General features: G+C 38.4%; 1 protein-coding gene across 1 annotated transcript in view; it reads right to left on the bottom strand.

Moving 5' to 3' along the window:
• The window catches only part of LOC125241696 (DNA-directed RNA polymerase I subunit RPA2), a 68,378-nt gene that overhangs the window by 12,039 nt on the left and 39,387 nt on the right, over positions 1–16,952 (bottom strand). The window contains exons 17-19 of the mRNA XM_048150292.1: positions 13,659–13,865; positions 12,842–13,045; positions 12,417–12,581 (exon numbers count right to left, since the gene is read on the bottom strand). Coding sequence (XP_048006249.1) covers positions 12,417–12,581; positions 12,842–13,045; positions 13,659–13,865 — 576 coding nt within the window. The remainder of the gene's footprint in view (positions 1–12,416; positions 12,582–12,841; positions 13,046–13,658; positions 13,866–16,952) is intronic.

Below are 16,952 nucleotides of genomic sequence, written 5' to 3'. Positions count from 1 at the left end.
CTGTCGAACAGAGTAATTGTATAAGTTTACTTTTACTCGCAGATAGATAATAATAGATGTACCTAATTCAGTAAACCCCATTCTTCTTTATCATATAGGTTCCTATTAGTATAAATACTCGCATTAAAAGAATAAAATAAACTCTTAGTAGCTGTAGCAAATCAGTAGGCAGATACTGTTTCCATCAAGAACCAAGAGACAAACTGCTGACCTGGTAGAGGTTGCAATTATTACACATCTAATCAATTGTTTATATGAAAAGGTAAAATAAAATAGAAAGGAACTAATTACATTTGAATGGAATCACTGCGGCTGTTTGATAGAGTTAAACATCCTAGAAGAATACGTGTTACGGTTTTAGGATTTATAATTAGTGAGCTTTAAATCCTTGATGTGCCAATCACCTAAATTATTTCCGCGTTTATCGCAAAGCACGTAAACTAGTGGTGATTTTTTTGATAATACCCGACACTCTACGAACTTAGGTGCCAGCTTCTTGGCAAAGCTATTATCTTTATCACTCTGATAATAGGTACGCTTCCAAACCGTATCACCAACATTGAATTCAGCCTGCTTGCGACGTAGGTTGTAGGTACCACAGTTTTTAGCGTGTGCCTTTAACAACGCTAGTTGCGTTTGGTCAAAGATATTTCGTAAAGCGCCAAAGTTTTCTGCATATTCATCCCTAGGTGCGAATATTAGGTCGCTTATAGTATCCACGTCCAAATAGTGTGATCCACAAGTTACCAACTCTCTGCCGTAGACCAGAAAAGATGGTGTACGATTGGTCACCTCATTTACCGATGAATTTATAGCTAATTGAATTTTTGGGATGTTGGAATCCCAAGACCTATGATCGTTATTTTCAATGAAACAAGCGATAGCCGTAACGATAGTTTTATTATAACGTTCAACCACATTCACTTGGGGGTGTATTTAGGGGTGTATCGAACGTCAGGGATTTTATATTTCGTAAATAATGCTTTTAGAGTATTACTTACATACTGTTTCCCGTTATCCATTAAGATTGTTTTTGGAATACCGTGTACCAGAAACACTTGATCCTCTAGAATGCGAGAGATTATTTCAGCGGTAGCTCGCCGAATAGGAAATAACAGACAATATTTAGAGAAACAGCAAGTCACGACCAATAGGAATGTGTTTTGTTTTCTAGAAGCAGGCAGCGGTCCGACTAGGTCTGTACTGATCATCTGAAAAGGTCTACTACAATCCTTTGGCCGTCCCATAACGCCTAGAGTACTGTGATTGGCATATTTATACGACTTGCACACATCACAGTCACCTACGAATTCCACCACATCCCTATGCATGTCAGGCCAAAAATATTTAAGAGATAGCCGTTTATACGTTTTAAGTACCCCAAAATGACCCGCTGTTGGACAAGAGTGGTTTTCTTGAAGCACTTGTTGTCTGTTTTCTAAGGGAATGACCCTTTCCATTCAAACTCTCTTAAAAGAGGGTTTAAAGTTCTCTTGTAACGATATAACTTGTTATTTACAACCTGATAATCTAAAAATGACGCAGATGCGTTTTGACACCCATTGAAAATGTTCAGATACCAAGGATCTGTGATAGACGTTACATAGTGCGTGGTATTAGGTACAATTGTATCGATAGCCGAAATCGGTATTCGAGACAAACTGTCGGGAACTACATTATCAGCGCCTCGGCGATGTCTTATCTCACAGTCGAACGCTGAAAGTCTAACGCCCCACCTAGCTAAGCGACCCGTAGGATTGTTTATGTTCAAGAACCATTTAAGGGCTGAGTGATCCGTATAAACGATGAATCTTTGACCATTTTCGAGGTAACAACGCCAATGTTCGACCGCTGTCAGAAGGGCGAGAGCCTCACGCTCAGTAGCGCTATAGTTTCGTTCCTGTTTAGATAGGGATTTGCTCATATATGCAATTACTTTCTCGGTATTGTCTTGAATTTGCGTTAAAACTGCGCCTATACCTAGATCACTAGCATCACAGTGTACCTGAAATGGCTTTGAATAGTCCGGGCAAGATAATATTGGGGTAGAAACTAGACACTCTTTTAAAGCCTTGAATGCCGCATCCGCCTCTGGAGACCAAGCGAACGGAGGTGCATTTTTTGCTTGAGAAGTTAATTTGTTTAAAGGAGCAGCTAAGGAACTGAAATTAGGTATAAACCTCCGATACCAAGAGGCTGCGCCTATAAACTTCCTGACTTCTTTGCGGTTTTTAGGGGTAGGATAACTTACGAAAGCTTCAACCTTATCGGGATCTGCATGTAAACCATCAGAGTCGACAACATATCCCAAATACTTTAACTGTTGCCTAAAGAATTGGCTTTTCTCGTAATTTATAGTCAGATTAGCGGTTTTCAGTTTTTCTTTAACACGAACTAAGAGGGAAATGTGTTGCTCAAAAGTAGGAGATACAATTATGATGTCGTCAATAAAAACGAAGACCTTGTACTCAAACTCTGGACCATAGAATAGCTTGTCTACGAGCCTCTGCTGTGTAGCAGCTGCGTTAGTCAACCCGAAAGGCATAGATTTGAATTGGTAAGTTCCGCGAGAAGGAATATAAAAAGCAGTCTTACACCTGTCCTCCTGTCTAATTGGTATCTGCCAAAAGCTTTTAGAGAGGTCCAAGCTAGTAAGATATTTGGCATCTCGAAGATTATCCAATATTTCAGCTATATAAGGCAAACTGTACGCATCCTTCTTAGTTACGGCATTAAGCTTGCGACTGTCCAAACAAAATCTTAGTTTACCATCTTTCTTAGGAGTAAGCAAAACCGGCGATGACCACGCGCTCTCGCAAGGTTCAACCACGTCGTCTTTAATCATTTCATCAAGTTGTTCAATCAAAACGCGTTGTTTTTCTAATGGCATCCTATAATATCGTTGACGGATGGGGGCAGAATCGCCAGTATCAATAACATGAGTGGTTAAGGTAGTCCTACCCAGGCCGCATTTCTCATAGGATATGTCATAGAATTGCGAAATAATATGATCTGCTGTAGTTTTTTGATCATTTGACAAATGTTCGTAACTGCAAAGCTGTTTCTTATTACTATCCGCCTCAATAGCAGCTAGAGCGACTTCGGACTCAGGACGTATCAACACACTAGACAGATACTTAGGAAATAACCCAAACTTATTCCAGAAATCCATGCCGAGAATGAGAGAATTCTGCACACTGGGAACAACGTGGATAGTTAGTACGTGACTCCGGTCTAGGAATTTAACTGGAATATACATCACGCCCAGACAAGGTAATTTATGGCGACCTGCAGCCACGAGATCAGAAGATGACCACCGCTGTATTTTGAACCCTCTGTCCAAAAAATACGTATGCGAATTGTTACCAAAAATAGTTACCGGGCAGCCGGTATCAAGCAAACCGATTAGTGGCTTACTTCGAATTTCGACCATAACGTGAGGACGAGAATGGTCGGACTGAATATTGTGGATTGAAGAAACGGAATAGCACGAAAAGAAATTGGAAACAAAACTGAGCCAACTATCCCACTCAGCATCGTCTTGTTTATCTATGATAATTCTTTCGTTCTTACATTCTTCGTCGCTACAATCCACCGTACTCAGTTTTTTTGAACGGCAGACTGGCAATTTGTGCAATCAGGGAAACGTACGCCCTTCTTACCACACTTGAAACAAATCAGGAAGTGAGGCTGTCGACAAGTCTTTAAAGAATGGGAGGTCACGCGACATCTAGGACAGTAGGAGTTTTTAGAATCGGAACTATTATTAGCCTCTATTGCGTTAACGTTGGCGCTGTTTGGTCGTTCCGTGTTCTTTTTAGTATACTGATTGGTATTGTTAGGGTAGGATTTGAAAAATCTATTCCTGTAGTTACCACTCTTGTAATCAGAATCACCATAGTTATATGAAGCGCCGGCACGGTTACTGGAAGAGCTAGGTAACTGCCTGTCGTATGCAAACTCCCGGGCCAGCGTATCAGAATCAGCTTTCGGTGGTTCGTGAAAATGAGCAAGTCGTGACTGTATATTTTCGTAGCTGCGGCATAGATCCTGCAGGCCCTGAATACTAGAAACATTGGAAGATGCAGCGAGGGTACTAGCATAGACCGGACGTATATTGTGCAGGAGTATTTCGAGTTTTTCCTCTTCTGATGGTTGTTTAGCAAGCCTAGAAAACATACCCTGCATAATAGAAACGTAAATTGTGATGTTCTCCTGTTCACCTTGTGTACGCTTTCTTATTTCATCCATCCAAAGGTAGTCGTAGTCAGCCTGGCTAAAATCTTGAATTAATAGCTTAACTAAGTCCTCCCAAGACTGCACCCTATCTCTGGCACATCGGTACCAATGCAAAGCTGCGTCAGTAAAAATCTCGTAGCCAAACGACAACAACTTATCCTTGGACATCCCCCTAGATATAGCTAGTTCCTCGGCTTTTTGCACGAATGCCCGAACGCACGTTTTACCAGAGTACTTCAGTTTGCTAACAACATCAGAAATTAGCCTTTTCTCGCACGATACCGAAATTATGTCAGATAGCGGCTCGGAGCTCATTGACACAGAGGACGGTTCCTTTTTTAACGCTTTAAGCTCTGAAAACTGTTGTTTGAAGGCCCTAGATAACTCTGAATAGGTAGCCTCAATTGCTTCCGACCTATCCACCCTAATGAGTCGGTAATAAACATGATGCAGCATATTCTCTGTCCGTGAATAACCATTCCTGTCATATTTAGATTGAAGGGAAATAATGTTATCTCTAGTTTTTGACAAGGTCTCCCTAACTTGTGCCAAATCCGCACTAGGATCCAAATGAGACTCCAAAATATCCTCGGCAGGCAATAGCGAACTAAGCTTCACAATCTGTTTCCTAAGCTCCTGAACCGATTCTCCTATATTACCCCCCCTAACAGCAACCTCGTACTCCAACTCCGACTTTTGAAGCGAAAGGTATTTAATTTGGTAAGACATGTTTAGCCCGTAGGTGTGTGTCGCAATTCCACAAAACAATTATAGTTAGATTTAAAATAATATAGAAAGAAGAATCAATCAGATCTCAAAAATAGGTAGGTAGTTCGACAATGCTCATCAAAGTGTGGGTAGTCGACCGGAAAATATAATGTGATTTTATAGAAAAAACGCCTACTAGCACAGTTTGATGAACACCTGGACACACTTAAAACCTAATACAAAAAACAGCCAACACCAATGATTACTAGATAATACCAAAGCAAGTTCAAGCGAATACGGCTCAGTAACTAAATACCTATGATTGGGCGCCAATGAAACGTTAAGTTCTTTACTAGTTATATAAATAAAACAATCTTTTCAAAAATAAAAATTATAATACAAAAAAATTACTTTTTTTTAAAAAATACAAATGTAGGGTAGGCAGCCGAAAAGATTAAAAAATAGATCTCAGGAGTAAGTCCGAACAATTTAGATCGAGCTCGCATTCACTTGAAGACGCTTTAGAACGAGTGGCACTTCCCTGACTATCGCTCGGTGAAGCAGCGGAAGGCGCGCATGGCAAGGTGTGACGTCACTTCTTCCCGGTGTTCAGGGTGCGGCAGAGCAGTAGGTGGTCTCCGGAGCCAGTGTTGGGTGGTAGGTGGTAGGTCCCCTGGAATTCGTTATTATTGGACGTTTAGTGAAATGTCCGATTTTGCGTTACTGCCTGCGACATTCTGCCTTATGAAGTAAAAGCGCCAAGTGGGAAGTGCAGAAAGCAGGAAGGCACGCTCAAAGCATTAAATAGTGATCAGAGATGTGGTGGTAGCATACAAAATCAGCTTTGTTATATGGGTATGCACTTATGCAGTTTTATTGTTTTTCTCTAATTCTATATGACATGGAATGTACATTTAAAACTCATTCTGTTAAGCAATAGCAACTAAGTGTCGCAATGAATACACTTAAACTAATTAACATTTGCATGAAAATTGCAAATCATGATTTCACTTTTTAGTAAAGTGGGTAGAAATTAATTACGCTAAAGAACAAAGATACCAGTAGCTCACAATTACAGCGCTTAGGCATAATGAAAGGCTACTAATTATATAAAAGGAATAAAGCACTTGCTATTTTAGGAAGGATTAACACAGTAAAGATGAAATAATTACTTACAAGCTATAAAATATAAAATATTTTTTGCAACACTCACCCGAGCGGGGGAAAACACTCACACACGAATTAAATTAGGTTCTCATGTTTAAATGAATGTAAAACCCTTCGAACGCCATCGTCCGAGAGTGCCTTTTTTAAAAAATAAAATAAGTGGAGCGGGCAACTCGCGTCGCCGCGCCGATCCAAATGGACGAGGCCTATCCGTTAGTCCCCTCCGCGCCCCGCGGTGACGTTACATACTGGTTGTACGATCTTTAAACGCCTATATCGCCGTGCGTGTGGACTTACGTTTGTCATCAAGTAAACTTCAGTATTCGGTCAGGCGTTATTTCTATTGAAATTTATTAGGTTAAAAAGGAACTTCCTTTACGCCTTCCGTGACAGGACTGATTATTCAAGAAGCGTTAAAACGCTAACGTTACAGAATCACTAATCATCTATACAATAATTACTATTACCAATAATTCGGAATCATAGTCGATTCAAAATAACTGAAATTATTGACTTGATTACTTTCAGATTACAAATATGTAGTACCTCAGATTGCTGACTGTCACTTTGACACAAAAGTCATCATGGGTGTCGTAAAATAGGTTTTAGGGGGTGCTGATTCCAAAATTAATGACCAATGTGGAATCTGACATTGCTGACTGTCACTTTGACACAAAAGTCGTCATGGGTGTCGTAAAATAGGTTTTAGGGGGTGCTGATTCCAAAATTAATGACCAATGTTTAATCTGACGTTGCTGACTGTCACTCTGACACAAAAGTCGTCATGGGTGTCGTAGAATAGGTTTTAGGGTGTGCTGATTCCAAAATTAATGACCAATTTGGAATCTGACATTGCTGACTGTCACTTTGACACAAAAGTCGTCATGGGTGTCGTAAAATAGGTTTTAGGGGTGCTGATTCCAAAATTAATGACCAATGTGGAATCTGACATTGCTGACTGTCACTTTGACACAAAAGTCGTCATGGGTGTCGTAAAATAGGTTTTAGGGGGTGCTGATTCCAAAATTAATGACCAATGTGGAATCTGACATTGCTGACTGTCACTTTGACACAAAAGTCGTCATGGGTGTCGTAAAATAGGTTTTAGGGGTGCTGATAACAAAATTAATGACCAATGTTCAATCTGACGTTGCTGACTGTCACTCTGACACAAAAGTCGTCATGGGTGTCGTAAAATAGGTTTTAGGGGGTGCTGATTCCAAAATTAATGACCAATTTGGAATCTGACATTGCTGACTGTCACTTTGACACAAAAGTCGTCATGGGTGTCGTAAAATAGGTTTTAGGGGTGCTGATTCCAAAATTAATGACCAATGTGGAATCTGACATTGCTGACTGTCACTTTGACACAAAAGTTGTCATGGGTGTCGTAAAATAGGTTTTCATGGGTACTGATCTCAATATTAATGATCAATTTGGAATCTGATATTGCTGACTGTCACTTTGACATAAAAGTCGTTATGGGTGTTGTCAAATAGGTTTCCAGGGGTACTGTGCAATGTCAGGTTCTAAATCGGTCATGACTTTTTAAATCATTTCATTAATTTTGGAATCAGTACCCCCTAAAACTATTTGACTACACCCATGATTCCTTTTGTGTCAAAATGACAATTAGCACTGTGAGATTCCAAAATAGTTATTAATTTTGGAATCAGCACCCCCGGAAACCTTTTTGACGACACCTATGACGACTCATGTGTCAAAGTGACAGTCAGCAATGTCAAGATTCCAAATCAGTCATTAATTTTCAAATCAGCACCTCCGGAAACCTATTTGACGACACCCATGACGACTTTTGTGTCAAAGTGACAGTCAGCAATGTTAGGTTCCACATTGGTCATTATTTTTGGAATCAGCACTCCCTAAAACCTATTTTACGACACCCATGATGACTTTTGTGTCAAAGTGGCAGTCGGCAATGTTAGATTCCATATTGGTCATTAATTTTGGAATCAGCACCCCCTAAAACCAATTTTACGACACCCATGACAACTTTTGTGTCAAAGTGACAGTCAGCAATGTCAGATTCCACATTGTTCATTAATTTTGGAATCAGCACCCCCGCAAACCTATTTGACGACATCCATGACGACTTTTGTGTCAAAGTGACAGTCAGCAATGTCAGATTTCACATTGGTCATTAATTTTGGAATCAGCACCCCTAAAACCTATTTTACGACACCCATGACGACTTTTGTGTCAAAGTGACAGTCAGCAATGACAGATTCCAAATCGGTCATTAATTTTTAAATCAGCACACCCGAAAACCTATACTCGTGGTATATGCACTTGAAATGTGAAAGTGAAAATGCTAGAATGACATGTAAACCAAAAACAATTTGAGTGACATAAAGAAGTAAAGTAATAAGCCTGGAATCGAAGTAAAGTGGGATTCAAAATACTTAAGTACTTGATTACCGAGGAATCCATATTACAGGAATCTATATTATACCGATTCCAAAGGAATGGATTACAGAGGTAATCATAATACAGCATTACAGTAATTTTCATATAACAAAAGCAAATATTTGGGATGGGATCTACTTTTATAATTATTTTTTTAAATAAATTTTAACATAATTGATATTATTTTGCGCTACATTCTAGTATTTTCGTACAAAATAATGTTTATTAGAAATCAAAAGTTTATATCGAGATAGTAGATTGTGGTTGTTATCAAAATTCCATAGAAAGGATCAAGATTGTTTTGTCCATTATCGTAGTGCGAGCGAGTGATAAAACGTGCTAGAAAGGGTCGGCATATTGGGCTCGCGCGGCGGGTAAAATACCTAATTTCGCCCGACGCCGAAATGTTATAACGCTCTTAACATAGTTGTGAAATTTCACCCTTAAATAATGAATTTTATTGGTATTTTTCACTTTACCCTGTATATTAAAACATAACCCTAACTGTTAAATCCAATAAACTGAAACTTTGTTCATTAGAAGTTCGATTTCTTGGTAACTTCAGAGACATTTTGAGTAACGCCAGAGACACCAAAAATGTCGGTCAAAAAGTTGATTCGCCCATAACCAAGCTGTGATAATTTTAGGAATTTGTGTATTGTATTGTTAATATCGACTGTGATTGTAACCCAAACTGTTCAGTATGAGATTGGCATTGTAATAAAACAAAGAGCAAGGAGAAGTTCTTTCATTTAAGACCGGAACATAGCCTTCATATATTATTACCCTTTAGTACTTAGTACGTTGCTCCTGGAAAGAGATGTATGAAAATTTTGGCATAATTAATGGAAGATTTTTTTAAATTGGGATATGTACATTATAGGCCGAAGTTATTTTTGATCAACCCTCCCCACCCCTCCCCCCTCTGCGTCACCCATCTACCCCCCCTTAAAGAGCCGAAAATGCGATTTTTTTCGATTTCTGACAAAACCGATTAAGATACAGAAAAAGCGTGTAGGAACGAAGTAATCCTTAATAAATTTACTACAAATCTCTCATAAACACTAGTTCTAGCACTTATAGTTTTCGCGCAATCCGTCACGAAAGTTGCTCCTTTCTTCAATTTTCTTTAATGAATGAAAAGTTTTCTCCTTAAATGCTTACGAAATCATCGGTTTGATAGTACTAAAACATTATAAACTCAAGAATTAATTTCAGGGGAAAAAATCACTACCATGGGCGGGACTTGAACTCACGGCCTCTAGATTGATAGATATGATAGATAAATAACGCTAGGGGTACCATTGATTCATATAGTAGAAAGCTGAAAGATTCGCTAACTAGAGATGAGCTTTTGGTGGCTCAGTTGGTAGAGCCCTCGAGTTTCTATCCAGAAGCCGTAAGTTCGTCCCATCCATGGTAGTGATTTATCCCCTTAATTTAATTATAGTCATGAGTTTACAATATTTTAGTCGTATCAAACAAATTTCGACGATTTCGTAAGTATTTTGGGAGAACACTTTAATATTCTTTAAAGAAAATTGCAGCAAGGACCAACTTTCGTGACAGATCACGCGAAAACTATAAGAGCTAGCACTAAAGTGTTAATAAGAGATTTGTAGTAAATTTATTAAGGATTATTTCGTTGCTACACGTTTTTTTTGTATCTTCAACGGTTTTGTCAATAATTTAGAAAAACCGCATTTTGGGCTCTTTAAGGGAGGGTAAAGGGGTGACGCAGAGGGGGGAGGGGTAGGGAGGGTTGATGAAAAATAACTTCGGCCTATAATGTACATATCCCAATTAAAAAAAAATCTTCCATTAATTATGCCAAAATTTTCATACATCACTTTCCAGGAGCAACGTACTAAGTACTAAAGGGTCTCTTCCTCCTACCCTTATCCCACGTTATGTGGGGTCGGTACAACACGTCTTCCTCTTCCATTCTCCTCTATCTTTCGTCATCTCAACACTCACATCTTTCTTCCTCATATCCTCTTTCACACAATCCATCCAGCGTTGTTTGGGTTTACCCCTCCCTCTCCATCCATCAACCTTCATCTCCAACATTCTTTTGCCTATATGACATTCATCCCTCCTCATTACATGACTAAGTACTAAAGGGTAATAATACATAAATAACTTATTTTGACATTGTTGATCCAAACTAATATTTTTGATAAAAATATATGTAATAGACTATAAAATCGTGATTATTATATGAAAATATAGTAGGTGTCGCTAATTCGTATGTGGTAAAAAAAAAATATTTAAAACATAAATTAAAAAAAAAATATGCTTAACAAAAAGTCAGGAAGTTCATTTTTTTTTAATTGATGTATCCTTAATATATCTATAAAATATCCAAAGAACAAGTCAATCGGATACGCGGTTTTAAAGAAAAAAATAAAAAACAAAATTTCTTTTTTTTAATTTTTTTCATAAACGGAAATAATTTGAGGCATAATATTCAGTAGTAGTACATGTAGTAATAATACGAATAATCCTGCATATCAATATTTCATATTTAGCCAGGGGCGATTTTACCATGGCAGTCCGGCCAGGCCCTTTGTGAACTGCGAGTTATTGAAGAGATCTGTTTTAGTCTTTTACAAACGTTAAAATTTATGAAATGGCTATTTTTTAATTCAAATGCGTGGTGCTGTTGGCTTTATAGATATAAATACAAAGCTCGTGTTATACATGCCCATTAAAGAAACATAAGGTTATTCCTCAGTTACTTTATATGTATCTCATACCAAAAATGGATTTTGTCATTTTAGAACAATATAACTAAGAAAATATATATTTTTCTGTACATAAAGTGCTGCTTCATCACACTACTACGAAAAGTAGTACTTTGTGCCTATGTCGAAACTACAACGGGTCATGTGTAAAAAACGTCATACAATACACGTGCAAAAAAATTCGTAACTCGTGTCGATTTAAAACACTCCCATCGGCCGTGTTTTAATTTATCGCCACTTGTTTCGAACTTCATCTTTTCCGCACTTGTATCGTAATGTACTATTATAATATTATAAATCACTTCAAAATAAAATGTATTAAAATTTTACAGTCATAAGAATAATGGAAACAAGTCCACATCTGGACTAAGGCCAAGACAATAAAAATAATAACATTATTATATATATTTAATCAGGTTAACTATACTTATATACTTTGATTTATTGTTTCACGGCTCTCAGAATTAAATTAAAAACATAAAACAAACGTGTTGAGTACGTTAGTTTGAGATGACACGTATCGCATAAAAAAGAAATATATTTTCAACAAGACCGAATCAATTTAAATAAACATCAGAAGGAACAAATTGACGTTAAAGAAATAAATGTAGTACTTATTACCATTACTAATCGTATCAAATCGATCTGAATAAAATAAATTGTGTTAACATAAACATGTATAGGTTAGGTATCCGAGGTAGGCTTGAACCTATTATTGTCAGATAATACATAAAATCAGAAAATATTAGTATGTTTAATATGACCGGAGTCTTTATTTTTTATTACTCTCTACACCTCATATGTTTTGTGATGTCAAACAGACTAAAATCTATAGAAGTTGCAAACGCGTCACACACGACGATGTATTTAGGTGACGTGTATCATACTGGTTTCGTGCCTGTCGTAAATTACCGTCAAGATCTTTTCACACCGATAGCCGATTTGCGTCTGCAATATTTGGGCTTTTAAACTAAGTAGCGTAGCGGTTTACAAAATACACCTAAGTACGTTTTTAATTTTATTAAAAATAGCTAAAAGTATGCTCTTGTGAGATTGAGAAAAGCAGGTGACGAAACGTAAGGGTTGCCATATCAGCAATGGACTGTAATGAAATGAGGTGTGACTGACCTGAGTCTTGTCGGAGCACTCGAGCAGGCGGTCTTGTAGCAGGAAGGCGGCGCCGTGTGAGATGAGCGCGTCGCGTTCCATCTCTCCGAGACGCACGCCACCTCCGCGCCGTCGACCCTTCACTGGCTGCCGAGTCAGCCGATCCACTGCACCGGTTGTACGGACCTACGTAAGGATCACTATTAGACGAAATTCGAAGCTTGGTTTGAATTTAGAAGCAGATACCTGTCACAGCAGATTTGTAACAGAAAATCTAAACATTTTTTAAATTTTGACTTGACAAGTTGACAGTTCAATAAACATTAAACTGTTCAATCCACGGCAGTGGACGTGCCATAGTGGTTGTAACCGGCCACCTCTAAAAGCTAGCCGAAGTTTTCGATAGCTCCTTATCTTCTAACCTAACCCAAGGTTCATATGCCCACCTGCCACTTGTCGGATACCATGTGCCTGAGCCGCTGGTAATGAATGACTCCGAAGAAGATGTCGGCCTGCATCTCGCGGCCGTCGACGCCGCTGTACATGCGCTCGGTGCCGTAGTGATTGTAGCCGGCCGCCTCTAGAAGCTTGCCGAAGTATTCGATGGCTGTGTCCTTTTCGTTGAAGCGGAACGGAGTCGCGTCGTGTACCTGGGTTGTTTATTTAAACAGTTAACTCATGCACTGCATTTAAGGAGCCATACTCGTACTACTTTTACACTTACTTATGAAATCAAAATCTATTCGTAAATTAAGTCAAATCTTAACACAAGTCATATTATTATAAGTAGTTGCGGATGCACAGCTGTGGTAAGAGCAAAATTTGATTGGTTCCTTCAGCTATTAAAATACGCGATACGTGAAGAACTTTTAACCAATGCAGGCTACGGTGAGCGTCTACAATCAGGCAATTTCCCAGCACTCCTAGACTAAAAAATAGTGCGCGGAATTCCTCCGAGCGGAAGAAGTGAAACTTCGTAATGTCAGGGGCGGCTCCGCGATTCTATCGCCGCGCTACAAGCACATGCCTTCGCGCAGCGCAATAGAATTCAATGTCGGCTGCTCGCGTGCGGTCCCTTTGTTAAATGTAGGTAAGAATTTATAATGGCGGCATTTTGTGAACATCAAAGGATACTTGTACTATTATATATTCTGTGGTAATGTAGAAATGAAAATAGGAAGCGGTATTTCAAAATTCGAGTTGGCAACACTGTTGGAAGTCGCATTAGAAGTTTCACTTCAATAAAACAGAAAGTATAGTTACATGTCCGTGCGCGCTCGCCGCCTTGCCCGCCATACACTCGATCATCATAGCGATGGTCATCCGAGAGGGGAAGCCGTGGGGGTTAAACAAGATATCAGGGATGAGGCCGGACTCCGTGAAGGGCAGGTCTTCGGCCACCCACTTCTGTGAGCAGATGCCTTTCTGGCCGGCTCGGGACGCGAACTTGTCGCCGACTGCCGGGTTACGCTGGAAACAATATAACTTGTTACTACGGGATAATGGCGGCGACCTAAAATACGTAGAAGCCTGTGTAGGTATTGGAATAACAACCGACTAGAATCATAAATTATCACTGGCATCCGATATAACACAGAGTAGGGAACAGAGGGTTTTGAGTTAAAGATAAGATTTTGTATGTATACAATTATACATATGTGGAGAGGTAGTAAGTGAGCATTGTGCACTTTTTCCCCAGCACGTTCGCAAAAGTTATACATGTATAAAATCGGTTGCACTAATTGCTATGTTTCCAACATTATAAGCATTTAATAATCATAATAATTTTTAATTTAATAGGAAGTAATATTGAAAATGTAAAAAATTTAATTACATACTGGTTAGAATGCGCGTATAAATTTAACGTGTATAGCAATTAAATTCTTCTGTTAATTAAATAACCGGTACTAAACAAATCCACCACACTAATTAATATTTTGAAGTACAGCACAGCAATAAACTTTTCTTTGGTTCAGACGTTGGTATTACGTTCACGTCTTTGACTTTATAATCAAAACTGAAGTATTTAGTTATGGCGTGTAATTTATTGTATTGATAGATTATTATCTATAAACCTCCTTGATCCCGACACTACGCACTGGCTCATGTCTCCCTGGTAGTTGGCCACAATAGTGGGGACGTTTATCGACAAAAAGAGGCCAAACCTTTTTTTTTTGACCAAAGCATGACACTTGGCACAGTTGTTCCTTATATCAAAATAAGCCGATTAAGATCGGGAGCCTTCGGGAGCCTCCCCCCTGGGGCTCGGGAGGGGGGGTCAAAGTACCGCTTCACCCGGCTTGCTTTGAAAAATTCTAACATAGCCCGTTTAGTTCATAGGTTATGTTTGGTATCGTTTTCGAGTAAATCAATAACGTAGAATTCATTTTTGGTACTAAAATTATAATTTAATGGTAAATAAAATAAAAAAAATTAAAAGTTTGAAATTTTCATCTATGATTTACAAATTCAAGTCATCATAAATGTCAAACTGTTTGCTTTTTCTACAAATAAAAAATATGATATGAAAGCCTATTTAATATAGATTATGAATAATATAACTTTTACCCACCTTTACTAACGTTAAGTTTCATAAAAAAACTTTAAGCCGCGCGGCGTCGGGACGCCGCGAGCGTAATTTTAAAATGCCTTTATTTTAAAAAACTCTATTAGATCCCGTCTAGCTATTAGGTCATGTTTAGTATCGTTTTCGAGTAAATTAATAACGTAGTTTTGGTACTAAAATGACCATTTAATGTTAAATGAAAAAAAAAAAAAAAAAATTCTGTGAGTTGCAAATTCAAGTCACCATAAATGTCGAACGGTTTGCTTTTTCTATAAATATAAAAATATGATATTAAGGCCTATTCACAAAGGATAGTACGCGTTCACCTACGCGAGCTTAGACTGTGTGCGGGGAACGCGCCTCTTTCATATATTTGATCGCCAGTGTCAGAGGTGTGTTAATGCATAAATAGAAAAAGGTCCATTATTATTGACTCCGGTGTCGACAACGGCAACTCTCGGGTCGGACCACACGATCTAAAGACCGACTGTACCTGTTATTTATTCATTGTAGTGAATCCTGAAAGAAATTTATATAATAGTATTTTATACAATCGTGATATAATACAAAACTTTTCAGTCGAGTACCATGTGTAGTACGGTACGAGAGTGAAAAGCTTAATTATATCACTATTGTATACAATACTTTTTCTACGAGTCATCATCTTCATCATCAATGGACGGAAATATCACCATTCATGCAAGTTAAAATTAATGTCAATAGAGTCGTTCACCATTGTATCAACATCGAATTACCTAGCAACCAATTGTTTGTAATAACCGTCTCTGATTGGCCGATAACGCGACAGATAAAAAAAATGTGTTTCAGATGCAGGAAAATTTGCCAGGTATCGCAAATTAGTATAGAAATTGTATGAAGTTCTATTTTTGAAATTATTATAGTTAACTAAAGTCAATTATAATGAGCTTATTATAATTGAGTCGGAACTGCCATAGAGTATCCAACACTGAAAAGTTAGCACTTATAGTTTAGTCTGTGGTGTCCTAATTGACAGATTACTCATACTCATACTCAAACTATACATTCCCTTCACAGAAACAGCTGGGTACATATGGAACTGCATAAAGAAGGCTCTCTTTATGCTCCCTCTTTATGCAGTTGCATCGGTTTTTGCAACCTGATTTACATTTACATCTTGTAACTTCTAAGCATATACTGGCCACTTCAGTGTTGTCTGACCAGTGTGGTACCCATTCGTCTCCTTCTTCCTTCCATCCCCAAGAAGACGGACTTGGCAAATTTTGGTGTGGCACCAACGCCTGACTCCAAACAAGAACGCCCTGAGTCCCATTTCTCAAAACTGAAAGTTACAAGTTACAAGCCTCTTTCCAACTTGTCATATTAGACATTGACAACCAGTTGAAAATTGTAACTTGTAGCTTCGAGAAATGGGCCCCTGGTACACTGTGCGCAGTATATGCTGATGCAAGGCAGCCTCTGAAGGAGGTATGTTCTCCAATTGTCGATCTTTTCTGGTACCTAAAGAGGTAGGTACTTCGACCACTCATTCACCGTTACGCAACGACTTGGTCTGAAACAATATGTGCATTATCATTTTAGAGTCTACAACTATCAAATTACAACTTTTTGGTGGATCACGTAACCTTCAGTATTACCCACTTACGTTACGTATCATACATAATTATTACAAACTTTAGTAGAATCTGATTTGCCTCTGATATTGCTCCATCTTGTAATAGTTTGACACCTTGAGTGGCCTGGTTAAGCTTCAAAGCCAAAAGAAAACGTTTCTAGATTAGACATAGTATGGGTTAGGTACGATAAACGCAGCTTGAAACGATCAACAAGGGAGAAACATGGCCACCCAAAGCTTCAAACTATTACGAGATGGAGCAATATCATAGATAGGCTAATCAGATTCTACTAAAGTTTGTAATTATTTTGTATGATAGGTAAGTGTGTAACAGTGAAGGTGATCCACCAAACTGTTGTAATTTGATAGTTGCAGA

This window comes from Leguminivora glycinivorella, chromosome Z (assembly GCF_023078275.1).
Source record: "Leguminivora glycinivorella isolate SPB_JAAS2020 chromosome Z, LegGlyc_1.1, whole genome shotgun sequence".
NCBI lineage: Eukaryota > Metazoa > Arthropoda > Insecta > Lepidoptera > Tortricidae > Leguminivora > Leguminivora glycinivorella.
This window is presented reverse-complemented; position numbering and strand designations above follow the sequence as displayed.